The 27,371-nt window shown below is 40.5% G+C and overlaps 1 protein-coding gene across 1 annotated transcript; it reads right to left on the reverse strand.

Moving 5' to 3' along the window:
* Positions 1-1,725: 1,725 nt before the first annotated feature.
* LOC128617285 (interferon-induced very large GTPase 1-like) lies at positions 1,726-19,726 on the reverse strand. The gene is made up of 3 exons (XM_053640360.1): positions 19,569-19,726; positions 7,398-7,529; positions 1,726-7,233 (listed from the first exon to the last, which is right to left on the reverse strand). Exons 2-3 carry the CDS (start codon positions 7,398-7,400, stop codon positions 2,539-2,541), a joined length of 4,698 nt encoding a protein of 1,565 aa, XP_053496335.1. The 5' UTR covers positions 7,401-7,529; positions 19,569-19,726; the 3' UTR covers positions 1,726-2,538.
* Between the last annotated feature and the right edge of the window lie 7,645 nt (positions 19,727-27,371).

Consider the following 27,371-nt stretch of genomic DNA (forward strand, 5'->3'; position numbering starts at 1 on the left):
TTGTAATTTGTGTTCAATTAACTATTTATCATGCTAAGTGCTAGTTAGCTACAACAGCTAAAGTCCTTTCACACTGAGCACGATTAAGTGACATGAATGTTTGACACAATGACGCTCTGTGATGAAACGGGCCATCCAATTAGATTTGAGCTTTAGGCTACGTGTCGAGGGCCACTGCTGTTGCACAAAAGGGCGAGATAGGTGACACAATAGCACCAAAAGCTGTTTTGAAAACCAGTGTAACTTAGTGATGGGAAGTTCAGATCATTTTACTGACTCGGATCTTTGAATCTCGTTCAGCAAAATGAACAAATCTTTTTCAGTCATTTCATTCATTTCTTTAATTTCAGCAGAATATAATTAAAATGTTACATGTTAAATTCACTAACACATGTAGTAGTTGATCACAATGTTGATCACATTTGGAATAAAAAATAAACTATAGGCTAATGCAGCCAAGGCCAAATGATAAGAAACAGAACTGATTAATTAATTGCTTAGCATTAGCCTATGCAGTCTGTTAGTTCACCTCACCTCTCCATCCGAGTCGTTCTTTCTTTTGTCACGTCACATGTGTCATGTCTGCTCTCTGGAAACAGAAATGATTAGTTCACGTCTCGAGTCTTCGGGTTTGAGTCATTCCTTCATCCTGTAACCACCGCATAGGCTGAATGCAGTGGGGTTGTGACGTGATGAACGAACGACTCGAACCCGAAGACTCGGGAGATGAGCTAATCATTTTTGTTTCCGGTACAGAACCTATGGGGATGTTGCAACGCATGAGCGGTCAAAAATTAACGAATCACTCTCTGAGACAACTCCTTGTTCCCGAATCATTATAATAAAGCTTAATTAAAGATTCGTTCAAAATGAATTAATCGTTCATAAACAACACATCACTAGTGTAAACACTGAAGAAGAGTATTCCGGAGTTGCGAGTTTGTTCAGATGGCCTCGGATAATTGCACAGGATACAGGATGCTTTTATGCTTTTATGGAATCAGCAAATGTGGAACTGACTTATAAACGCTGCTGAAAGACTTTGAAACTACAGCTGAGGATGCCAAAGCAGTTTTCTGAGTTATCCTATTTTTTTTTTTTCAAACGTTTTTTTAACTTGTACAAATAAACAGGTTTTGTCCCACTATTGTGTTATTGCATTATATTTCACATTATTTCATTCATATTAAAACAGCTTGATGGTGCTGTTAAAAAAATCTTTCTGCCTCCCTTTCTGAATAGAATCAACATAAAATAAGAAAAATTAGTGTAACAAACTTCACAACAGGCAAAGAGGAGGCGGGAACCAGCTGAACATAAACAAAGTTTAATAATCAACAGAAAAAGAGCTGCACATGGCAAAACAACCCAATAACGACCATTAAAACAAATAAAATAACTATAACATTCAGCAATTATCCCTGTTCCCATACCCACACTTATGACCACAATGAATGAAAGGTGAGCAAATCAACAGCTTATATCAGCTTATATCTGTCAAATAGCAACATATTTAAATCATTGACCATTCATTATGTAATTAATATTTAAATGGTGTTTAACATATATGGAGTTGTGAATGAGTACTTGAAGATTAATATTTGTTAAACAGTAAATAAATGATGGGGCTTTGCACAACCTGCCCCTATGGATGAACCACCACTGGATTACTACTACTACATTATAAAGAGAATAACATTGCTAATTATAACACAATGATTAAAAGTATTACATGTCAAATGCAAAGTATTACTGTTTTTATTTCTCAGAAGGTTTTCCAAAACAATCAAAAAGGTAATATAGATTATATTGTTCACAACTAAATTTACAGTAAAATAACAAATCACGGATAAAAAAAAAAGAGACTGATTTTAACCTTTTCATGTAGCAACATGTAGAATAACTTTCTCTGCCCCTCCATCTACATTTACATTTATTCATTTAGCAAATGTTTTATCCAAAGTAACTTACAAGTGAGGAAATACAAGCAAAGCGATATATCAAGCAGAGAACAACACAAGTAGTGCTACTGTACACGATTTATAATTGAGTTCTAAAGAAACTGGACAAACAGTGAAATTGCAAATAAAGTTTTGAAGACAGATTCATTAGCGGTCTAATCAGTTATAAATGTGTTAGTACTTTGTTGACTTTTAGATAACATATGTCTATTAAAATAAACATAGGTATAATTTCATATGTACTTTTTATATCCACTTTACAAAACAATAGTTATGAGAATCATTTAAAAAAAAAATCAACACACCTCAGTATATGCAGTGAATTAAGGTCACTGAAAACTGTTGTCTTGTTAAATGAATTAGCAGGGACTGTGATGCTAGTACATATCGCTAGAATTTGATCTTGAAGCTGAAGAGCATGAATGTGTTGCAGAGTGCAGTATTTTCATATGTGGATGTGGCTTAAGCTTTCTCATTAGGGTAAGATGGACTGTGGCTGCTCTTCCATCAGATACAGATGTTTTATGTCATGGGTTGTCAGAAAGCACATAAAAGTGCTAGAATGCATTAAGATGTATTACCATATTTCTAAACTTTCAACAGCATCTGACTGGCTATAAGTTTTCCACTTAGCAGGAATCTCCCCTTTACCATAAAACCTTTTGTTATGGTGCTTTTCAAGATTTTCCTGAAATTCACAAACAAACCATTTCCAGTAAGCCAGCTCAGACAAATCAGTGGAGATGTTCCATTTCTCATACTTCCCACCTGCGTTCCTGTACTTTTTAAAAGGAAAACTTGCCCTAGACTCACTTGATGGGTAAAAGCACTTGTCACTTGCCACAGCTGTTGTGCAAAAGTCGATGAAGAATTCTGTTGTGCTCTTATAATACATTCCATTCATTCCAGATGTGCGATGGAAATCAGCATGGTGATCTAGAGGATGGTCATTTTGGCTGTTGGTACAGATGGCTCCACAGAAAGGACACTGCTCCCAGCAGCAACCACAGAAGTGTTTGATTAGAGTATCATCAGGTCTTTCTCTGAACTTCTCCATGGAGAAGTCTGAAATCTTACTGAGGCTTTTCTTTAACTCTTCAACAGCAGCTGAGAGTTCCTTCCTTATAGCTTCCCCAAGAACATCATAGTCAATGCAATCATTACACTCTTCATCGCACAAGTAAACTCTGGTATTTCCTAACTCATCTGCAAGGCTGCTGGAAAAAAACTCCAGCCACTGATTTGCATCCCCATGGACTTCTTTCACTTCATTTGTTGCCATAATTGCAGCAGTTATGACTCTTTTCTGTTTGTGGTCAATGTGTACTTTAATGGCAGAAACTGCCTCAGGGTTTTCAGCTGCCATGAACTCTTTAACCTTGGCCTTGATGAAATCTTCAAAGTGAGCCCTAGGTTGGTTCATGTATGTTAAGTAGTTATTAAACTTCTCATCCTTATCTCCCTCCTGCTCTGCCATAGACTTCAGAATGTGTTTTTCCAGATCAGCTCTGTTCCCATTAAATGGTGGTTTCCTTCTCATCTGTCCACACACAAATGGAGCGATCATGTTGTAGACATTCTGCAGAATCGCTTCTTTCAGTTTCCTGCAAACCTGGTCTCCAAGTATAGCTGCTGATGTTGCTCCCTCCCAGTATTTCTGAAAGATGTTAAAGTACTCAGCCCTTTTCTTTTCAAAATAAATATTTGGATCATTTGCTTCTTTGAATTTCCTGTGAAGCTCTGAGATGCGTTTTTCTGACTGGTGACACACATAAAGTGAGAGATCTACATAGAAATCTTTTGTAAATGCTTTGTTGACGTAATTTACTTGTGTATTGACCTCTTTTGCAATGGTGCGCAGGTAACTTGAATTGTATCCCTGTTTTGAGAATGGAAATGATTCCACTGTTTTTTTAGTTTGTTCAGTGACCTTAATAATTAGATCACGTATTTCTTTATTAATCTCTGGTGTAAAAGACAACCAATGAGTTACATTGTTGATTTTTTTTTTTACATAACTGCTGTAATCACTGGCAGTTGTAATCTGCTTATACTCTGAAGAATTCTTTCGATTTACAACCAAGTCATATTTGTAGGCCTCTCCCAGAACTTCAGTGATGTCCTTTGAGATGTTAACATCTTCAATTTTAGGAGCTTGTTCAGATAATTCAGAGACCCATGTTTCCCACATTGAATCAAATTCTGCTTTTGCATTTGTTTGACTATTAACATTTTCTTTAAGTTTTGAAGCAAGTTCTTTGCTCTTTTCAAGGAGTCTCTTCTCGTAGTACACACGTTCCTTATCAAGGTTTTGTGTAATGCTTTTCTGCTGAATGCTGTCATCCACTTTTCTTTTTGCTTCCTCTATTAGATCATCATGGAGGTTCTGGATTTGTGTCTCAAATTTGTATTTCCACTGAATCACCGTTTCCTTTTCATTGTGTTCTTCAAAATAATGATTAAATTCCTCTTGGACATTCTTTAGGGTTCCTGCCATTTCTTCTTTGAGATCTTCCCTCTGAACTGTTTGTACAGTTCTACTGGCCACTCTGTTAAGCATTTTATCTTCTACAGTCATCATGGCACTCCTCAGACTCCAGGTCCATTTCCCATACTCCTGCTCCAGTTTTCTGTACACTGATATCTCTTGTGCATTCTTAAAACTAAACACAAAATTTTCATCCAGTAGAGCATTCCACAGGTCTCTCACACGCTTTTGAAACTGTGATAATTTCAGACCATTTGTTTTTGCTGCATGAGAGAGAATAACACTCTTTAATTCCTGAATGTTGTCACTATAGCGTGGGTTTGTTGGTGCCATTGGTGGAGAACCCTCCCAGAGCTGTGCAAAATACATCACATCATTCTCTACATCAAATGCAATGACATCAGTGAAATTTTCCACATAGAAGTCTTCATCTTTAGCTGCTAGTTTAGTCATTTTATCCAGTGTTTCCTGCAAATGTCTCCTTCCATCCATGATTTTCACTTTAGCTGCAATATCAGAAACATTCTGATGCACAAACATGCAGCTGGGGTTCAGACTGACCTTCTTCATCCGCAGGAATGCATGAACAACTATCTGAAGTATTTCCTGCATCTCAGTAGGGTTCTCTCCATAGATGTTAATCAAAGTCATATTTCCTAATCCTACCACAAATGTGGAAAGTTCATTATCATGATGGATGTTGTTTCCAGACAGCTCTGAAGATCTGAGACCTTCAGTGTCAACAACCAAAATGTAGTCAAACTTCAGATCTTCCTTCATGTCCTCAGAAACTCTAACCAGCTGCATAAAGGCTCCTCTGGTGCATCTGCCTGCACTGACTGCAAACTGGAGCCCAAACATGGCATTCAGCATGGTGGATTTCCCAGAGCTCTGAATTCCCAAAACTGACAGCACAAAAACTCTCTGGTCTCCCAGTTTCCTGATGACTTTATCCAAAACAGCTGAAACCCAAGTTAGAGGAACATAAGCTGTATCACCATCCATCAGCTCCATCGGGTGCCCAGATATCATGAGTTCAGCTACAAGTTCAGGCAGGTAAGACCAGCTTCCATCTTCTCTCCCTGTATTGCTCTTCTCCTCAGAGACTGAGGCTTCATAAATCTGGCCAATCTCTCTCATCATGTGCTCCAGGCCAAAGCTGACAGCATTCAGTTCTGTTGATATTTTTTCTAAGTTTGATTGCTCAGTCTTCAATTTGCTAAGATTTGTTTGTCCTTCAGCTCTGTCGTGGTTTTTTTTCAAGGCCAACACATTTGTCCATCTTTGGTGATATTCTTTTTGGATGGCAGAGAGTTTCTCTGAAGTGAACTCATCCAGGTAATTTCCAGTCCAACTGAGGAAATACTTTCTCTCACTGATTGACAGAGAGTTTAAACATCCAACAAATAACCCCATGAGCTCACTGAAGCCATGTTTCTGCTGTTTCAGTCTTATTTCCTTCATTTCAGTTTGTTTTTTGCTGAGCTCTATTTCTATGTTGTTACTTTGAAGCTGCCGTAAGTGTTTTCTCTTTTGGCACCAGTCATGCCACAGTTTTCCCTGGCAGGGCAGGTATTTCTCTTTTACTGTCAGTGGATCTTTTCCATCTAGAAATTTTTTAGTATTTTGAGCAGCTTCCTTCCCTCTCTGACAGGCCTCATTGTGTTCATCCACACTGACCTTTGTGTTTTCTGTCATTTTCTCAAGGCTGAAAGTCATGTCTTTTTCTGAGAGACAGTTCTTGATCAAATCTCTGAGTACAGCAGACACTTTAGGCAGACTTCTACCTTTTAGTCCCACTCTGTATTTTCTTTTTCCAATCTCACACACAGCATCTTCATTATCATTCCCTTCATCAGTAAGTACAACAAGGAGAGGAGTTTGAGACTTACAAAACTCCTCTACAATTCTCATATTATTATCATTCTCATCAATCTTAGGCAGAAGTAAAACATTTACAGAGGCCATGGTAGTAAGTATCTCTCTCTGAGTTCCAGCTGTGCTGGAATCACCATGAAGATTACAGAATGCAACATATTCAGTGAAATAATCAGAGCTGTTCCCAGATGGACAGTACCAAGCAATCTCCACCACTCCATCCATCAGTAGACGGTTTCTGCTGCTGCCTGCACAGTTTCTGTGGAAAAATGTGTTGTGCTTCTCATTAATCAGGTTGTTGATCAGTTGGGACTTGGATGAGGAATCAGATCCAAGCCTGAAGAATGCCACCATTGGAGTTTCTGCTTTGTAAACAGGAAGGGTCTTGCTGATGATTGTTCCTGAATCATCAGTCAAGTTCCAGCTCTTGTTGATTTGACGCATTGTCCAGAGAGGAAATTCAATTTTCCCACTAAAGGGATTGGGTACCAGCAGGGGGATCGCATACTGACACTGTGCCAGTTTAGTCACCATGATTTGTCGAAGAAAATCATCTGCACAAAGGAACACCGCTATCTGTACATCCATTGGGTGAATCTGGTCCTGTTTTCTTTCACTGTTTAAATTAGGCTTTTTTAAAAGAGCAGCAAAGGCATCTTCATTAGCTCTAGTCTGAGAGTTTGGTATTTGGGTTTCATTTTTGACAGAGATGTGTCTCGCTCTGTAATCTCCTGTCAAAAGCCGTTGCATGAAAACATTTACCAGTTCATTCTCTCTACTGGGCTCCTTGTAAAGTAAAGTGGATTTGGATATTTCAAGAAAGTGTGTGCTGGTAAGTTTGTCTTCATATTTGTTCTCAAGGCCAAGTCGACACAATAGCTTTTCTACTGAGTTTGATTCTCCCTCCTGAAAAAAACATATGAAATAAAGCCAAATATATTATAAAACAATGAACTGAATAACATTTTCTTCCACATGCTACATATTCTTATAGTAACATATTTTTAAAGAAAAATATAAAAATATACACAACCTGAGTACAAACACCTCTGCGTTTCAGTGTTACTTACCATCTGGTGCTCTTTGGTTTGATTCAGTGAATGTCTGGGTCTCAGTTTATAGCTTTGGACAGACTGCTTTCCAGTATGCTGAGTGTAATAATAATCTGTCACCACTAGTCTGCGCTCAGCTAGCAATCCCAACTGTCAGAGTAAAAAAGAACAAAGAGAGTCACTTGTAATGTGTGAGGTTTTGTATATAACCAAATATGAATACATTATCCAGATCGAAAAGATAATGCTTTCTAAACAAATACAAATGCAGATACGAATACGATGTGGACTATTCTTTTTTTAAATAAAGCTTGCCAGAAAGGTTTATAGGAGATCTGGATAAGACTAGAGTTGAGCATCAGGACTGGGATCCCACAGGATGCAGCAAGTAGGATGTGTGAGAGAGAATTTTAGTTATTTCATACTTGCTAATTCATTAGTATGATACAAAACAGGAGGCACATACTTTTTTTTCTGTCTTGGGCATGATGTTAAACTGCATCCAATGATGACTGTGATGCAGTGGAATGATGATGGTGGTTTTGTAGCAGATGAATCTTTTTTTTCTGATAAGAAAAGGCCAATGATACAGCTACCTTGGCGTCATACGGAGGAACCAGAGTGCTTGACAATGAATGGCACCCCTAGACTAGTTAGTTTGTCACTGCGGGGCAACTTCCCTATCCATCAAGGCTGGTACACCCTTGTGCATCACTTGAGTCCGGATCTGGAAGTCCAGAGACACTGTTGGTGGGGGCACTACCTCGTCTGTCTTATTTCTGTGCAAGGCATGTTAAGAGGAGAGTTTTTGGTGTGGAAAATTCTGTGGCAATGGAGTACATATGATGGCAGCAGGCTTGAGGAGCTGGTAGCTGCCAGCATGAGCTTTGCAGTCAGGTGGCTCACACTAGATGGTTGCTACCTTGTTGAATTTTGGGCAACCGCAGGTTGAGGCAGCTGTGTGAGTATCGGAGCAGCCCTTTTTAGGGACAGCACTGCCCGCCCTGGAAGGGGAAGCCCCTAGAAAAGGTGGGATAAAGAAAGCTTGCTCAAAATCTAGCTGGCTGGCTCACCATGGCAACGGGTCTTCAATACTGCGGTAAGAAGTGCAAGAAGATAAAACTGACTGTCGCTACATGTAATGTTCGGACAATGCTAGACAATGATTTGAGAACAGAAAGGAGAACAGCTCTGATAGCCAAGGAGTTGGCAAGATACAGCATTGACATTGCTGCCTTGCAGGAGACAAGGATTGAAAAACAAGGCCAGGTTCAAGAAGTTCTTCTATCAGGAGCTGGCCGAAGTGGCTGATAATATCCTGAAGACAGACAAGTGTCTCATCCTGGGAGACTTCAATGCCAGGGTTGGTAAGCACCATACCATTTATGAGGGTGTCATAGCCAAATTGGGAAAATTTGGGAAAGGAAAGAACACCACCAATGGTGAGCTTCTGTTGAACTTTTGTGCTCAGAGGGCTCCATGTATTACAAACACTTTCTTCTATCAACCTGAGATCTATTTATAAGAATTATTTCACCTGGTTGCATCCAAGATCAAAGCATTTCCATTTGCTATGTTGTGACTCAGAGAACAGACATGTCAGAGTGTCTGTCAACTAAAGCAATACGTGGGGCAGAGTGCTCGACTGATCACTACATGGTTCGATATAAAATCAGGGTGAAACTGCTACTGACAAGGCGAAAGACTCCTAGTGGGGCACCCAAGAAATTGGATGTCACCAAGTTAGGCAGTATGGAGCATCGAAGAAGACTGGTCACAAAATTAACATCAGCTCTTCGGGATGCCAAAGATCCACTCATTGATTTGACTAACACCGAAGAGTGCTGGAAGCAGATCAGGGATACTGCTAGTGAGGTACTTGGCCACCCTAAGAGAAAAACTCCTGACTGGTTTCAAGAGCAGACTGAGCCAATCCAACAACCGCTTAAAGAGAAGCAAAAGCTGCACATATGTCACTTGAAAGAGAACACTGAATGAAGCGAAGCAAAATTTAAGGCTGTAAATGCAAAAGTTCCGAGGGAGATCCTGATAATAAAGTAATAACAATAACTGGTGGAGCAGAAAAACAGATGAACTGCAATCTTTAGCAGACAGGAACGCTCCCATGGGCTATTTTCGGGGCCGAAAGCTATTTATGAACCAAGAAGCCACACTGTGGCCCCAGCGAAATCAGCAGATGGAAGCAAGCTGTGCACGAACATGAAAGACATCATTGAACATTGGAAGGAGTATTTCTGCAATCTCCAAAATCAGCAAGGCACAACTGAACCAAGTGCTGACCCAAGTGTGGAAGGCTCTCAACTAAACCAGTCAGAGAAGAGCTATGTGGACCCATCACTATGGTAGAATTAGATATAGCTGAAACAAGGTGGTCCCACTCTGAAGTCTAAGATTTTGGAGCTATACAGTGCATGTTGGCAAAATCAATGTCTTCTGCAGAATTTCAAAGATGCATTGATTGTTATCAGTTACAAGGAGAAAGGCAACCAAAGTGAGTGTGGAAACCACAAAAGAATCTCTCTCCTGTCGATAGCTGGCAAGATCATGGCAAAGATATTGCTGAATAGACTAAAAACCATCTCAGAAGAAGTGCTCCCTGAGAGCCACTGTGGCTTTAGGGCTGCAAGAGCAGCCACTGACATGATCTTCACTCTGAGACAGCTACATATCACCGAGCAGCAGCAACCGAGGTACATTGTCTTTGTTGACTTCTCAAAGGCATTTGATATGGTGGGCAGAGAAACACTCTGGGAAGTGCTTTGAACATATGGCTATCCAGATAAACTTGTCAACATAATTAAGCTGTTTCATGAGGGTATGTCAGGCAAAGTATCAATTGGAGGAGATGTCAGCAAAGATTTCACCATAAACCATGGATGGGTTCTTGCTCCAACACTGTTCACACTCTACCTTTTTGCCATTTTGGAGATGGTGGCCCACAATTTAGGCAAAGGTGTATGACTCTGCCCTGGTTCATACTGATGCTGACAACATTCATAAAATTGTTTCTCATCTGCTGCAACTCTGTTTGGTTTAAAGATTAATGTTTCCAAAACAGAACTTCTTTACCAGCCCCCTCCTATGTGCAATCCCAGTGGAATTCAACTACCTGTCATACTGCATGATGGGGTAGTACTGAAAAGTTCAGAGGCTTTCACATACTTGGGGACCATAGTCACCAACATCAACTCATCAGATCTCGAAGTAGAAAGGACAATTCAGTCAGCTACAAAAGCCTTTGGTGCTTTTCAGAAACAGCTCTGGTCTTGTCATGACATCAAAATAGGAACTAAGGTTAAAGTGTATAACGTGGTTGTACTTACATCTCTGCTTTACTCAACGGAAACAATGATATTATACTGCAGGCACTTCAAAAAGCTAACCAAGACACAATTTTGTTATTTGCGGCAAATACTGCGCATCAAGTGGGAAGATAAGGTACCGGATGTGGAGGTGCTCAAATTTGCTGGGACAGTTAGTGCAGAATCCCTCATCAAAGCTACAATGGATTGGCCATGTCATAAGAATGAATAATGAATGTTTGCCAAAAGCCATTTTCTATGGGGAGCTGTGCGTAGGAAAGAGGAAGCAGGGTGGACAGAAACTCCCATATAAAGATGTGCTAAAATGTCATATGAAGACCAGAGCCATGGAGGTCAACACCTGGGAGAAAGATGCTCTGGACCGAAACAAATGGCGCAGCATTGTGAAAGTCAATCCCAATGATTGAAGAAAAACGGTAGATAGAGTATGTTAAAAGCCCACGAACATAGACATTCCATTCCAGACCAGTCAATTCACAGATGTAACCATTGCAGGTAGTACTGTTGATCCAATGCGAGCCCTATGACCCATAAACGAGCCTGACAAAAATTAACTCATAAACACAGTCACATAGAAAAATGATGGACTATCGAAGAAGAAAACATACTTTTTAAAGTCTATTTATAGAAATTTTCTCCAGTAGCCTGAACTAAACATCATAAAACATGTATGCTACATATCTCTGTTGTGAGCTCCAAAAAAGTTATTAATTTCAACAATATTATGATGTATGTTCATTGCATATGTGTGGGGTTTTTTTCATCATTTTAAAAAGAATGTTCTCAGAATTTGGAATTCGATGAAGTAGGATGCAAAGTTGGAGGCTCCTGCTGATTTCGATTAAAATTGTAATTAATTTGCGCTTTTCGGTCATACAATATATTTTGACTTATTCTACTCCATTTCCTTGTTTGCACTTTTAACTTTGTGGTACGTTAAAATGTCTGGAAAGAACACGAAAACCCGTTGTCATTCAGACACGACTGAGGCCAAGTGTGCGCGCCGTGAGCAAGTCTCCTTCTTCCCCTGAATCCGAGTTGCCAAGCGGTGACCCTGACTTCGCCGCACTCAGGCTTGAGTTGCTGGTTTTACTGAGGAAGGACATCGCCGATATTTTTAAAAAGGAGCTACAGAAGGCTCTCGGGGAAGCGCTGTTTACTATCCAGCTTGACCTGCAGGCCGTGAAAACACAGCTGGCTAGTGATAAAGTTTCTACCGAGGCTACCATATCAACACTGAAAGGTACTGTTGGGGAAATGGAGCACGCTCTCTCCGGGTTGCACCGATGACATAGTTCATATGAAGACTACTATCGAGTCTCTCACTGCCACCGGGACTCAATTAGAGAATAAATGTGAGGATTTGGAGTCGAGGTCACGGTGCAATAACAGGATAGTGGGAGTTCCAGAGGGCGCTGACACCTGTACAACTGCTGCTGTAGCAGCCTTGTTAAAAGAGATGTTTGGTCTGGAGAAGGAGCCGGTTTTGGACCGGTCCCACCGGACCCTTCAGCCGAAGCCCAAGCCTGGTGAACGACCACGAGCTATTGTGTGCAGATTCCACCATCACAGTGACATTTTATGCCATGCAAGAGAGTTCCAGCGGATTAAAGTGAGGGATTTGACCATCTCCATTTTCCCTGACTACACAGCCAAGACAGCCCGGGCCGCATTTAACGAGGTTCGGCGTCAACTTCGTGGTATTGAGGGCGCTCGTTATGGAATACTTCACCCAGCTCGGCTTCGCATTACATATAACGGTGTTCAGAAGGACTTTATTTCAGCAGAGGGAGCAGGAGACTACGTTAAACTCTTGATATCGGGGTGAACTGCATCACCTACACAGCGGAGTCTTTTTCCCTCTTCTTTTATTTTTATTTTTATTTTTTGCACTCAGCCTTCCAGCTCTACAGAATTTGGATTTTGGTTGAAGATATTGTCATTGCATTAGTTCGCCTAGAATTTGTGGACTCACTCCTCTTAAAATTTACATCTGTATGTGCTTCTCTGTTTTGATACACTGACCAGGTTAGAGTTTCTGTTTATTTAATTTTTTTAGTGTTATCTCCTTGGCTTTACGTGCTACACTGTTATATTATTTGTTACAAGTCTTTAAAAGATAAGGACATTATATTTGTTATTGTGCGCAGACTGTTTATCAGACTTGAAGTCGGTAGGGGCTTTTTCTCTTACTGGAACTTTTTGTCTTGGTAATTTTGTTGGTTAGTTCAGCTTACTCTCCGAGGTGTTTTCACATTGTGGACAACGTTCGGTTTTTGTAGGATACACTGCTGTCTCATTTGTTTATGGAGACTTTGGGTGTGTGTGTTTGGTGGATTGTGAGAGTAAGCAGATCATGCCAATGCTTTGAAGGATGTGAATTGAAACAAAGTAATGTTATTTAATTGCGAATCTGTTTTTAGATGATTTAAACCCAACATGGTGAACAAATTATATTATAGAATTCAGGCAATTTTACTGGGGTTATCTCATACAGTGTAGCAAGTAATAATCTGGAAGGACCTTTGTAATATCACAGTCTAAAACTGGATTTAAAGAGAAGCAAATTAGTAAATGAATCACATGTAAATGAATCATACGTAAATGAATCACATGAAAATGAATCACTTGAATATGAATCACATGAAAATGAATCACATGTAAATGAATCACATGTAAATGAATTACATGAAAATGAATAAATAAATTAAAGACAAAAAGAATGTTCTCCATTGACATTAAAAGCAAATCTTCCAAGAAAATCATACAAACTTTATGTGGAGGTGGGGGCATGGCTGAGTGCCGGTTTGTGAATGAAGGGTGGAGCCAGGAAGAGTGAGTGGTAAGGACCTACACCTGTGGGGATTTTGGAGGGCTGATGAGAGTTTCATTGAGCGAGGGCAAGGATAAAAGGCGAATCGACAAGAGCCACAGGAGAGAGCTCAATGGTGCACAGAGCAATATGTGTGTATATGTGCGTATATGTGCGTAGTGAGAGAAATTGCTGATAAGCAAAGAAAAAGGAAAAATTAAATGCTCTTTTGAGATGTCTGAAGCCTGCCTCCCATCTCATTTCCCTTTCAAACCCATAAGAGTGTCACACATTACATTTAAATACAGCTTAAGGACCCCATTTTGCTGCATCCCAGTTTTGTAGATTGTGTATATCTTGCCAACTTTTCTGATCTTTCTGGAATGTAACAACACTATAAAAACTGCTGTAAATTTACAGTATCTACATGAGAGCAAAATACTGTCATTATTTTATAGGATTTTACTGTAAGCTTTCAAGTAATTAGGGCATTGCACTGGTTTTGTCACGCCGGCAAATGGCGCTGCGGCGACGACGTGCACGGACAGCTGGAGACTGTGCATGCACGTGCTTGAAGTGCGCATGGATGATAAGACTTTGTTTACAACGAACATGTGCACTTGTTTTGGTTTCTGTTCTGTCCCCTCCCTGTTCAGTTATTGGCGGAGGTGCGAGGGTGTGTTTTCAAGTGTTACCAGCTGTCAGCAGTTAAGGTAATTGTGACTTTATTTAAACCCCTTGAGTTGCTGCATACAGCGCGTGGTATTAGAGACCGATAGGTTTAATGTGGCCATGGCCTGTCTAGTGCCTTGTTTCATGTCATAGTTAAACGAGTATTGGCGGTAATGTTAGATGCGTAACATGCCATGTGGTAATGTTTCTATGCCCTGCTTTGATTTCATGTATCACGCCTCCGTTCTAGTTAATGTGTATTTGTGTAAATGTGCTAAACAGTAGCGGTTCCATGATTTGTTCTGGCTTCGTGTTCCATCCCATAGCCTTAGTTAAATGGTTTTCGTGTATAGTTTCTTGTTTCATGTCATAGCTAAATGCTAGATGAGTACAGGTGTAAAATGCGTTGATGGATTATTGTGCTATGCTGTATAGTTTCATAGTCTTGTTCTAAGTTTTGTTTCATGCCTCAAATCTTGTTTCTGTTTTGACCCTGTTTTCTCGTTTCCTGTACTAGTGACTTTAGTGTGTAAATAAAGACTTTACTCCTGTGCTTACTTCCTGTTTGAGTCTTGTTTTGTAACAAGTTTACAGTGAAATACCAGAAAATGCAATGTATTGTCAGATATTTAAAGATTTAGGCAGTAGGGAGAATGGTAAAGATTCTCTTTGCAATGTCTGAAAATGAGTGGATTGTTTTTGTGCCCTTTATTATACGTTTTTAGGTGAACACAAAACCCCCTCTGAGTTTGTTTATAATGCTAGCAAAAACTTTCATTTAGTAAATTGCTGAAATTCATCTTTTTAGTTTTTAATTAATTCTCTTGGCATTATTATAAATATAAATAGTTATTTGGGTCTGGCCACTGAGTAGTGTTCTCTCTTGGCATTACTGTATTACCCTATTAGCAAAGAATTTTTAAATAGGAGATTAACCTGAGTCTGTCTCAGTCATGTGCTATGTTTTTTCTTTTTTCTCTATTCCTCTTGCTGTTTCAACATACTTTACCATCATGCTGCACCTTCCTGCTGTCCTTGTTGTGTGTTATTTGTTCTGTATGTAAATCATTAGACATGGGTGGAAGTGGTCAGTCTAAATTAGTGACAGCACTCAAACTGATAATTATTCAGGAAGTACAACTGACTTCACTACCGTCAGGCCCTCTAACTCTTGTAACTGCTCATGCTGAGTCTCAGTTATCTCCTTTTGAAATTATAAGGGGCAGACCAGTTCCAACCCCGTGGACTAAAGCTAACCCTGACGTTTCTTTTACAGGAGACCTGGACATGATTGTTGGCGATTACACTCAAGCATTAATTGAACAATGTGCATGGTAATGTCTTTGCTTCTGTCCCTTTACCTGCAGAGAAACCTAGTCCCCTTTTCCCCAGGTAATGCAGTACTAGAAAAGCCTCAGACCCGAGAAGGATGGAAAATCCGCCTTTGGACCTCACACAACGGTGATAGCCATTACTCACATGGCAGTACTGACTCTCAACCCCTGGATTCATGCCAGTAGACTGAAATGGTGTCTGACCAGAACCAGCTCATTTAAGAAAGGAGAAAAATCAAGCAGCCTTTAGGGGGCCTCTTCTCTTCTCACCTTAACACATACACATATAGATTTTATTGTATTAGACTTGATAACACATGTATAAACAACGACTCATGCCCTGTGTGGTGGGAGCATGTGAATGGTGGGAGCTGTTGTAGGCTCATGGATCCCTAGGCGTTCCTCACCGCTTATGGGGAGAATGTGTGAACACTGTTAGGATTTGTGAATCTAAATCCCGGGATGAGCCCCCAGAAAAGTGTTAGGATTTGAAACTAGAGAATCTCTGGGTCACAATTCTTAAGAAGAGAGAAAGGGGAAGTGTGTCATTGCACATTTCCCACACCAAGCGCTTGGGAGAGTTTACCAAATGACACACAGACACACAAAGTTCAAATGGCAAGATCGCTGATTTATTCCAAGAAAGAGTGTGTTTATATCAGGCTAGACACACAACAGAGACAATGGGTAACCTATGGATTGGCTAGGTGGAAGGGCATATTAGAATAAAACAGGAAAGCATGTAAAAGTGCAAAGGGTGAGGGGCTTTATCCATCCACACTTCAGTCAACAGAGAAACTAAGAAAAAAGGTTTCAACACAGGAAACGGGGGGTGTTCACAGTAAAATTATCTCAGGTCCTCAGCAGTGCACGCACCTTTGCAGTCAATCACGGCTTCTGGTTGGAGCATGTGGTGATGGTCTTGGAGACAGTGAAGTCATCAATGCACTTGCTGATGTAGCTGGCCACTGATGCCATGTATTCCTCCGAGTTGGTGGAGTTGCTGTCAATTGCAGCCTCCCTGAACAGTCCTGAATAGCAGAGATGGCTCCCTCTGGCCAGGTTTTCACCTGCTTCAAAATCGGTTTGGAGCATCTGACGAGTGGCCTGTATGCTGGGATTTGCATAACAGAGATGTAGTCTGAGTACCCGAGGTGGGGGCGGGGCTCTGGACTGTACATGCCGGGATGTTTGTGTAAACAAGCTCCAGTGTGTTCACCCCTCTCGTTGCAAAGTCCACATGCTGAAGGAATTTAGGGAACATTGACTTCACATGGTTGAAATCTCCGGCGATGATAAACATTCCATCGAGGTGTGTTCTGCAGTTCGCTAATATCCCCATACAATTCACAGAGCGCCTCCTTAGCATCAGCACTGAGGGGACCGTATACTCTGATTATAAGGACAGTGATGAATTCCCGAAGTAAATAAAATGGTCTGCATCTAACAGTCTCAAACTCCACCAACGATGAGCAGTAACTAGAAACTAGCAGAGAGTTCATGCGCCATTCTGTGTTGATATAAACACACAAGCCACAACCGCAAGCTTTACCGCACAGAGCTGCATTTCTGACCTCGACCCCTGTCAACTGTCCAGCTATAGACCTATATCAAATCTCCCCTTTATCTCCAAGATATTAGAAAAGGTTGTTCACAGCAGCTATGCTTGTACTTACATACAGGAACAACATTCATGAATGTATCAGTCAGGATTTAGATCTCATCAGAGCACAGAGACAGCGTAAGTTAAAGTGGTAAATGACCTTCTACTGACCTCTGATCAGGGTTGTGGCTCACTGCTTGTGTTACTTGACCTTAGTGCAGCTTTTGATACCATTGATCATACTATTCTCCTTGACAGATGAGAAATTTGTGTGTTTGTAAACATGGAATTAGCTTCTACTGTTATGCTGATGATACACAACTGTACCAATATGTGTAACTAACATTTGTATATGTTAATAAAGTATAATCAATATGTTTAACTGTCATTTAGAATTATTACTCAGAAGCATAATCTGACACTCGATATGAGTTAACAAGCATAATCAATATGTATAATCAATAATTAGAAGCATAATAACATTTTTAATCAAGTTATATTATAAGTTTGAACTGAGCTAAAAGACTTGTATGTTTTACTGCACAGCAGGTGTTTTTCTGTATCTCTGTATGTCCTGTGTAAACTGAGTTAGAAGAACCTTGTGTTTTGTCTAAAGCAGTTTTACTGTAGGGCAATAAATTAGCAAATGGACATTCACCAAAACTGTTTTATACTTGCAAACCAGTATCAAAATAACAGATAAGACTTCCAGAAGAAGAGAATCAGGCTAGGACTAAAGCCAGAAAATATTTAAGGTATAAGGGTGAATTTTGGGGCCGAGTAAAAACTGTGTCCTGCTAAAACATTTTTTTAAAAAAATGCAACTGACAGCACATGTCAGCAAATGTCTTACACAAATGTAAGACATTATATCATCATATCAAGACATCAATTACTGGAAACGTTTAGCTGCAGTTATTGCTGCACAAGGGGGTCACACCAGATACTGAAAGGAAAGGTTCACATACATTTGCGACTCACAGATATGTAATACTGGATAATTTTTCTGAGTAAATAAATGAACAAGTATAATATTTTTGTCTCATTTGTCTCTACACACACACACACACACACACACACACACATATATATATATATATATATATATATATATATATATATATATATATATATATATATATAATGTGTGTGTGTGTGTGTGTATGTATGTGTGTAGATGTAGATGTAGATAAATTGTTCTGCTGTAGTTAGTGACATGTCACATCACAGCCAACCAGTGACTACATTTCCCATTCATGCACTGCGGCCTACAAACATGGACTACACTACCCACACACACACACATATGTTCACCTTCTCCGGAATACTATTCAGACACACCTGTTCCCAATCACACTCACAATCACGCCACACTATAAAAGAGACTGCTCATTCAAAATGTGGTTGCGAAGTAGTATGCTCAGTTTTTATTGTCGCTGTCATTTACCAAGCCGTGCTATTGTGTTGTTATTCTGGTTTTTGACTTTGTTTGTTCCCTTGACCTTGAGTTCTGCCTTACCTGATCTAGCCTGTTTATCTGATTGCCTGACCTCTGCCTGTCTTCCTCTGGAATATATGCTCTTCAATAAAGCTCCTAACTGTGATTGCATCTGTCCCAAACCTCATTACATGACTATCTATCTACCTCTCTCTCTCTCTCTCTCTCTCTCTCTCTCTCTCTCTATATATATATATATATATATATATATATATATATATATATATATATAATGTGTGTGTGTGTGTAGATGTAGCCTTCTGGGTTTGGGTCTTCTGGTCTGATTTATTTAGCTTTATAATGCAATATAAGAAGAAAGTATTGATATGATAAGTTGTCACAATGTACTTTTCTGACATATTACAAGAATTGTCATCTTTGTAACATTTCTTACAAACTGATTGGAAGCTACTGATTTATGTTCATTTTATTCTTGAGCTGTTAAATGTTATTTAGTAATGATCAGAATGTGTTAATTTATTTACTGTAAAACAGTAAATAAACTCATTATTAAAAGGTGTTTTTAATAGTTGTTTTTAAATGCAACACTGCTAGTAGTTTGTTCGGACACCATTACACTGTGACACAGATGATATATCAAAGATATTATATTTTAATCACATCATATTATTCTGCATTTTTCATTTCAATTTTTAAAATAATTAATAAATTACACTGATTATTTAATTAGAATGTTTAATATTTAAGATGCAGTACTTAGATCTCTCTCTCACACACACATACAAACACACACTAAATGATCCTGAATATAATATAATAAACAAAATACAATAAAACAAATCAATATTTGGTGTGAACACTTTTTCTGCATCAGTTCTTTATGCACACATAAATAATGTACATAATTGATAGACACATTCATAATAAATAGCTGCATTACAGTTTATAGAGAAGTAAGGATTTACCTGTCTAAAGACACAGTTGAGATTTCTGCTTGCTGTTAGCTCTTCCTGTAATGATATGCTGCATTATTGTGGTTTTGAAAAAGTTGAGGCAGATTTCCTTGAAATCACATGACACAGTTAAGGACGGTCAATGGACTGTCACAGCTAACAGGTTCCGGTGACCTTCCTGTTTTTCCAGTTTTTATTTGAGCAGCGCACATAGTGCATCTGGAAAGTATTCATAGCGCTTCACTTTTCCCACATTTTGTTATGTCACAACCTTATTCCAAAATTGATTAAATTCATTATTTTCCTCAAAATTCTACAAACAAAACCCCATAATGACAACGTGAAAGAAGTTTGTTTGAAATCTTTGCAAATTTATTAAAAATAAAAAACAAAAAAGCACATCTACATAAATATTCACAGCCTTTGCTCAATATTTGTTGAAGCACCTTTGGCACCAATTACAGCCTCAAGTCTTTTTGAGTATGATGCTACAAGCTTGGCACACCTATTTTTGGGCAGTTTCTCCCATTCTTCTTTGCAGGACCTCTCAAGCTCCAACAGGTTGGAAAGGAAGCGTCGGTGCACAGCCATTTTCACATCTCTCCAGAGATGTTCAATCGGGTTCAAGTCTGGGTTCTGGCTGGAGGACATTTACCAAGTTGTCCTGTAGCCACTCCTTTGTTATCTTGGCTGTGTGATTAGGGTCATTGTCCTGTTGGAAGATGAGCCTTAGCGCCAGTCTGAGGTCCAGAGCGCTCTGGAGCAGGTTTTCATCAAGCATGTCTCTGTACATTGCTGCATTCATCTTTCCCTCGATCCTGACTAGTCTCCCAGTTCCTGCCTCTGAAAAACATGCCCACAGCATGATGCTGCCACCACCATGCTTCACTGTAGGGATGGTATTGGCCAGGTAATGAGTGGTGACTGGTTTCCTCCAGACATGACGCTTGCCATTCAGGCCAAAGAGTTTAATCTTTGTTTCAATCGACCAGAGAATATTGTTTCTCATGGACTGAGAGTCCTTCAGGTGCCTTTTGGCAAACTCCAGGCAGGCTGTGGCTTCCATCTTGCCACTCTAAAATACAGGTCTGATTGGTGGAGTGCTGCAGAGATGGTTGTTCTTCTGGAAGGTTCTCCTCTCTCCACAGAGACATGCTGGATCTCTGTTAGAGTGACCATTGGGTTTTTGGTCAACTATGGCATGGCATAAACACTCAACTATGGCATGGCATAAACACTCAACTATGGCATGGCATGAATACTCAAATATGGCATGGCATAAACACTCAACTATGGCATGACATGAACACTCAACTATGGCATGGCATAAACACACAACTTGCTTGGCTTGGTGTTGCTTTGCTGCAACTCTTTAGCTTTGTCTCTCTTAGTCCAGTCCCGATTCGCATGGGTAGATTCAGTTTAGTTCAGCTTAATGCCACGCAACGTGCGTAGCAACATGAGGGGTTTAAATAACTAGTCACCACTCTCTTAATTGCTGACAGCTGGCAACACTTGACACAGTAGTAGTGTCCATGCGCATCACAAGCACGTGCACGCATGGGCGCCCCCAGCGGGACTGGGGCATTGGGCGACGTCCGCCACGGGGCTGGAGCTCAGGGCGACAACCTCAACATGACTGGAACGCTGGGCGACGTCCTCAGCGGGACTGGAATGCTGGGCGACGTCCTCAGCGGGACTGGAAGGCTGGGCGGCGTCCCCAGCATGACTAGAAGGCTGGGCGGCGTCCCTAGCAGGACTAGCAGGCTGGGCAGCTTCCCCAGCGGGACTAGCAGGCTGGTTGACTTCCTCTGCGAAGCAGGAAAGCAGAGAGACGTCCTCCTCAGTGTAGGTAAACAGAGCACTGTACTCTGTGGGGCAGGCTAACGGAATACCGTCCTCCGCGGAGTAGTCAAACAGAGCGGTGTACTCAGTGGTGCAGGAAGGCAGAGGGATGTCCTCTGCGGGGCTGGACAGCAGGACAGCTTCCTCGGCTGGGAAGGGCAGCGGGACAGCCTCCTCAGCTGGGCTGGACAGCGGGACAGCTTCCTCGGCTGGGCTGGACAGCGGGACAGCTTCCTCGGCTGGGCAGCGGGACAGCTTCCTAGGCAGATGAGACCTCCCCGTAGGTCTCTGGCCGGAGCTCCGAGGTGGCCATGTTAACCTCGGGCTGGAGCTCCACAGCTGAGACTTCCCCATAGGTCTCAAGCTGGAGCTCTAAGGCCGCCATGTTCACCTCAGACAGGAGCCCAGAGGTTGCCATGTTAACCTCGGGCTGGAGCTCCACAGCTGAGACCTCCCCGTAGGTCTCAAGCTGGAGCTCTGAGGCCGCCATGTTGACTTCAGACGGGGGCCCAGAGGTTGCCCTGTTAACCTCGGGCTGGAGCTCCACTGCTGAGACCTCCCCGTAGGTCTCAAGCTGGAGCTCTGAGGCCGCCATGTTGACTTCAGACGGGGGCCCAGAGGTTGCCCTGTTAACCTCGGGCTGGAGCTCCACAGCTGAGACCTCCCCGTAGGTCTCAAGCTGGAGCTCTGAAGCCGCCATGTTGACGTCAGATGGGGCCCAGAGGTTGCCCTGTTAACCTCGGGCTGGAGCTCCACACCGTCAACCGGAACCTGAAGCTAAGCTACACTATGGCATGGTATAAACACTCAACTATGCCATGACATGAACACTCAACTATGGCATGACATGAACACTCAACTATGGCATGGCATAAACACACAACTTGCTTGGCTTGGTGTTGCTTTGCTGCGACTCTTTAGCTTTGTCTCTCTTAGTCCAGTCCTGATTCGTGTGGGTAGATTCAGTTTAGTTCAGGTTAATGCCACGTGACGTGCGCAGCAACACGAGGGGTTTAAATAACTAGTCACCACTCTCTTAATTGCTGACAGCCGGCAACACTTGACACAGTGGTAGTGTCCATGCGCATCACAAGCACGTGCGCGCCCCGAAGCCGCTCGTGCACGTTGTCGCCTCAGCGCCCTCTGCTGGCGCTATCGTGACAGTAATAACATAATAATAATAATAATAATAATAATATAAATGTATCTATAACTGTTATTATAATGAAGTATAGGTCTTTATGTGTCGTTACAAATATGTTTATAGAGCAGTAATACTTGCTTATAAATAATTATAAATGGGGCTATAATTCATTTTAAGCATGGGCTTCATAGTAAGTGTTACCAGATAAATTAATGACTAATAAGCAGCCAGAGGCGACAGTGGTGAGGAAAAAATTCCTGAGATGATTTGAGGAAGAAACTTTGAGAAGAACCAGAATCAAAAGGGAACCCATCCTCATCTGGGTGACACCAGATAGTGCGATTATAAATAAATACTCACCTTCTATAAATGTGCTAATACTACATACTCAAATAGTGCAGTTGTGTAACCAGGAAATTCATTACAGTTTCTACATGAAGTGCGTTTTGTTGAATTTCTCCACTATATAGTAAGTCCAGAATTTCTTTCAGCCGCAAACTAGCCTGGCAACACACACCCAGTGCCCTGCCTCACCTGAATACTAACAACTGTGACTCATTTCTTATCGGAATTTTAGCTTTCATTCCCTGATGTTTACATCTACATGTTTAATAGCTTAGAACATGGCATCTTTGCAAATATGGGTGGGGTTGCACCAATGCCACCCATTTTTCAAGTGATCAAAAAACATTGGAACATGTGATTGATAGGTGTTTCTGGTTACCCAGGAGTTTCCTGTTAAATTGCATGTTTCAAGAATCAATAGCTCTGAATGTCTACTCTTGGTTTGATCCCCAGGTTTCACCTGTTAAGACCGCAATTGTTGTTTAAAAGGATAAAACCACATGAAGACCAGAGAATCCATCAGTCATTGCACAAGCATCGGGTATAGCCAGTACAACGATTTTGAACGTCCCGAAAAAGAAAGAAACCTCTGGTGTACTAACAACCAGAGGTTGTTAATAGAAACAATAAAACAGATCTGTGTGTATGTACATATGCTAGAGTTCTATTTGTAAATGAACATGCAATATCCTCAATATGTGCAAGATCTGTGAACAACAGTCAGTGACATCATCAACAACCTCCACAGGGCAGGGGTGAAGGTATCACAATCTACTGTTCGAAGAAGACTTTGAGAGCAGAAATATAGAGGCCAATCCACAAACCACTCATCAGCAGGAAGAATCAGAAAGCCAGATTGGAATTCACAAAGAAATACAGAGATGATCCACAAAAGTTCTGAAACCGAGATGAACCTCTACCAAAGTGATGGAAATACCATGTAGATGTAAATATGAGGAAATGAAAACTGAAATTCTGATCTATTGGTTCATATTCATATTTTGGTCTCAAATACAAATGTCTTCAGTGTAAAGTATCTCACAAAAGTGAGTACACCCGTCACATTCTTGTAAATATTTGATTATATCTTTTCATGTGACAACACTATTGATATTATTATTAGAGGAGTTTGAGACTTACAAAACTCCTCTACAATTCTCATATTATTATCATTCTCATCAATCTTAGGCAAAAGTAAAACATTTACAGAGGCCATGGTAGTAAGTATCTCTCTCTGAGTTCCAGCTGTGCTGGAATCACCATGAAGATTACAGAACGCAACATATTCAGTGAAATAATCAGAGCTGTTCCCAGATGGACAGTACCAAGTGATCTCCACCACTCCATCCATCAGTAGATGGTTTCTGCTGCTGCCTGCACAGTTTCTGTGGAAAAATGTGTTGTGCTTCTCATTAATCAGGTTGTTGATCAGTTGGGACTTGGATGAGGAATCAGATCCAAGCCTGAAGAATGCCACCATTGGAGTTTCTGCTTTGTAAACAGGAAGGGTCTTGCTGATGATTATTCCTGAATCATCAGTCAAGTACCAGCTCTTGTTGATTTGACGCATTGTCCAGAGAGGAAATTCAATTTTCCCACTAAAGGGATTGGGTACCAGCAGAGGGATCGCATATAAGGGGGACACTGTGCTAGTTTAGTCACGTTGATTTGTAGAAGAAAACCATCTGCACAAAGGAACACCGCCATCTGTACATCCATTGGGTGAATCTGGTCCTATTTTCTTTCACTGTTTAAATTAGGCTTTTTAAAAAGAGCAGCAAAGGCATCTTCATTAGCTCTAGTCTGAGAGTTTGGTATTTGGGTTTCATTTTTGATAGAGATGTGTCTCGCTCTGTAATCTCCTGTCAAAAGCCGTTGCATGAAAACATTTACCAGTTCATTCTCTCTACTGGGCTCCTTGTAAAGTAAAGTGGATTTGGATATTTCAAGAAAGTGCGTGCTGGTAAGTTTGTCTTCATATTTGTTCTCAAGGCCAAGTCGACACAATAGCTTTTCTACTGAGTTTGATTCTCCCTCCTGAAAAAAAAATCATACAAAATAATGCGGAATATCAATTTTAAATAATAAACTGGATGTTCTTTTTCACCGCATGCAATATATCGGGTATAAGTAACATTTTTAAAGAAAAAATATAAAAATGTACACAACCTGAGTACAAACACCTCTGTGTTTCAGTGTTACTTACCATCTGGTGGTCTTTGGTTTGATTCAGTGAATGTCTGGGCTTATAGTTTTGGACAGACTGCTTTCCAGTATTCTGAGTGTAATAATAATCTGTCACTACTATTCGCCGCTCAGCTTGCAATCCCAACTGTCAGAGTAAAAAAGAACGAAGAGAGTCACTTGTAATGTTTGAGGTTTTGAATGTAACCAAATGAATGAATACATTATCTAGATTGAAAAGATAATGCTTCATAAACAAATATAAATACAGATATGAATACGATGTGGACAATTTTTTTTTAAATAAAGCTTGCCAGAAAGGTTTACAGGAGATCTGAACAAGACTAGAGTTGAGCATCAGGACTGGCAGCTGGAGGAGCTGGTAGCTGCCAGCATGAGCTCTGCACTCAGGTGGCTCACACTAGATGTCGCTACCTTGTTGAATTTTGGGCAACAGCAAGATTGAGGTAGCTGTGTGAGTGTCGGGGCAGCCCTTTTTAGGGACAGCACTGCCTGTCCCGGAAGGGGAAGCCCCTATAAAAGCTAGGGTAAAGAAAGCTTGCTCAAAATCTAGCTGTCTGGCTCATCATGGCCAAAGGGTCTTCACTACTGTGGTAAGAAGTGCAAGAAGATAAAACTGACTGTCGCTACATGTAACGTTTGGACAATGCTAGACAATGACTTGAGAACAGAAAGGAGAACAGCTCTGATAGCCAAGGAGTTGGCAAGATACAGCATTGATATTGCTGCCTTGCTGGAGACAAGGATTGAAGGAAACTGCCAGGTTCAAGAAGTCCTTCTATCAGGAGCTGGCCGAAGTAGCTGATTATATCCTGAAGGCAGACAAGTGTATCACCCTGGGAGACCTCATTGCCGGGGTTGGTAAGCACCATACCATTTATAAGGGTGTCATAGGCAAATTTGGGAAAGGCAAGAACACCACCAATGGTAATAAATGAGCCTGACAAAAATGAACTCAAAAACACAGTCACATTGAAGAATGATGGACTGCTGAAGAAGAAGAAGACATACTTTTCTCAGATTAAGTCTATTTTCAGAAATTTTCTAAACATTCTCTGACTGAGCTCCAAAATGTAACCATATTTCTCTACGAACTGTCCCAAAAATCATAAAACATGTATGCAACATATCTCTTTTGTGAGCTCCAAAAAACGTTATTAATTTCAACAATATTATGATATATGTTCATTGCATGTGTGTGTTTTTTTCATCATGTTAAAAAGAATGTTCTCCATTGACATTAAAAGCAAATCTTGGTGATCACTGGTGCACAGAGCAATGTGTGTGTATATGTGCCTTGTGAGAGAAATGAATGAAAAGCAAAGGGAAATAAAAAAAAAAGGAAAAATAAAAAGCTCTTTTGAGATGTCTGAAGCCTGCTTCCCATCTCCTAATTTCCCTTTCAAACCCATAAAAGTGTCACACATTATATTTAAATACAGCTTAAGGACCCCATTTTGCTGCATCCCAGTTTTGTAGATTATGTATATCTTGCCAACTTTTCTGATCTTTCTGGAATGTAACAAACACTATAAAAACTGCTGTAAATTTACAGTATCTACATGAGAGCAAAATACTGTCATTATTTTATAGGCTTGTACTGTAAGCTTTCAAGTAATTAGGGCATTGCACTGGTTTACAGTGAAATACCAGAAAATGCAATGTATCTTCAGATATTTAAAGATTTAGGCAGTAGGGCGAATGGTAAAGATTCTCTTTGCGATGTGTGAAAATGAGTGGACTGTTTTGGTGCTCTTTATTATAAATTTTTAGGCAAACACAAACCCTCTTTGAGTTTATGTTTATAATGCTAGCAAAAACTTTCATTTAGTAAATTGCTGAAATTCATATTTTAGTTTTTAATTAATTCTCTCAGCATTATTATAAATATAAATAGTTATTTGGTATCCAGGTGATACAGTACTCAAAAACCTCAGACCGGGGAAGGATGGAAAAGCCGCCTTTGGACCTCACACAAGGGTGATAGCCATTACTCACATGGCCGTACTGACTCTCAACCCCAGTGGATCCATGCCAGTAGATAGAAACAGTGTCTGACCAGAACCAGCTCATTCGAGAAAGGCGAAAATTCACAATCAAGCAGCCTTTAGAGTGCCTCTTCTCATCTCACCTTAACACATACACATATAGATTTAATTGTATTAGACTTGATAACACTTACATGTATAAAAAACGACTCATGCCCTGTCTGGAGGGAGAATGTGAATGGTGGGAGCTGTTGTTGGCTTATGGATCCCTGGGCGTTCCTAGCCTCT

Source organism: Ictalurus furcatus, chromosome 13, assembly GCF_023375685.1.
Source record: "Ictalurus furcatus strain D&B chromosome 13, Billie_1.0, whole genome shotgun sequence".
NCBI lineage: Eukaryota > Metazoa > Chordata > Actinopteri > Siluriformes > Ictaluridae > Ictalurus > Ictalurus furcatus.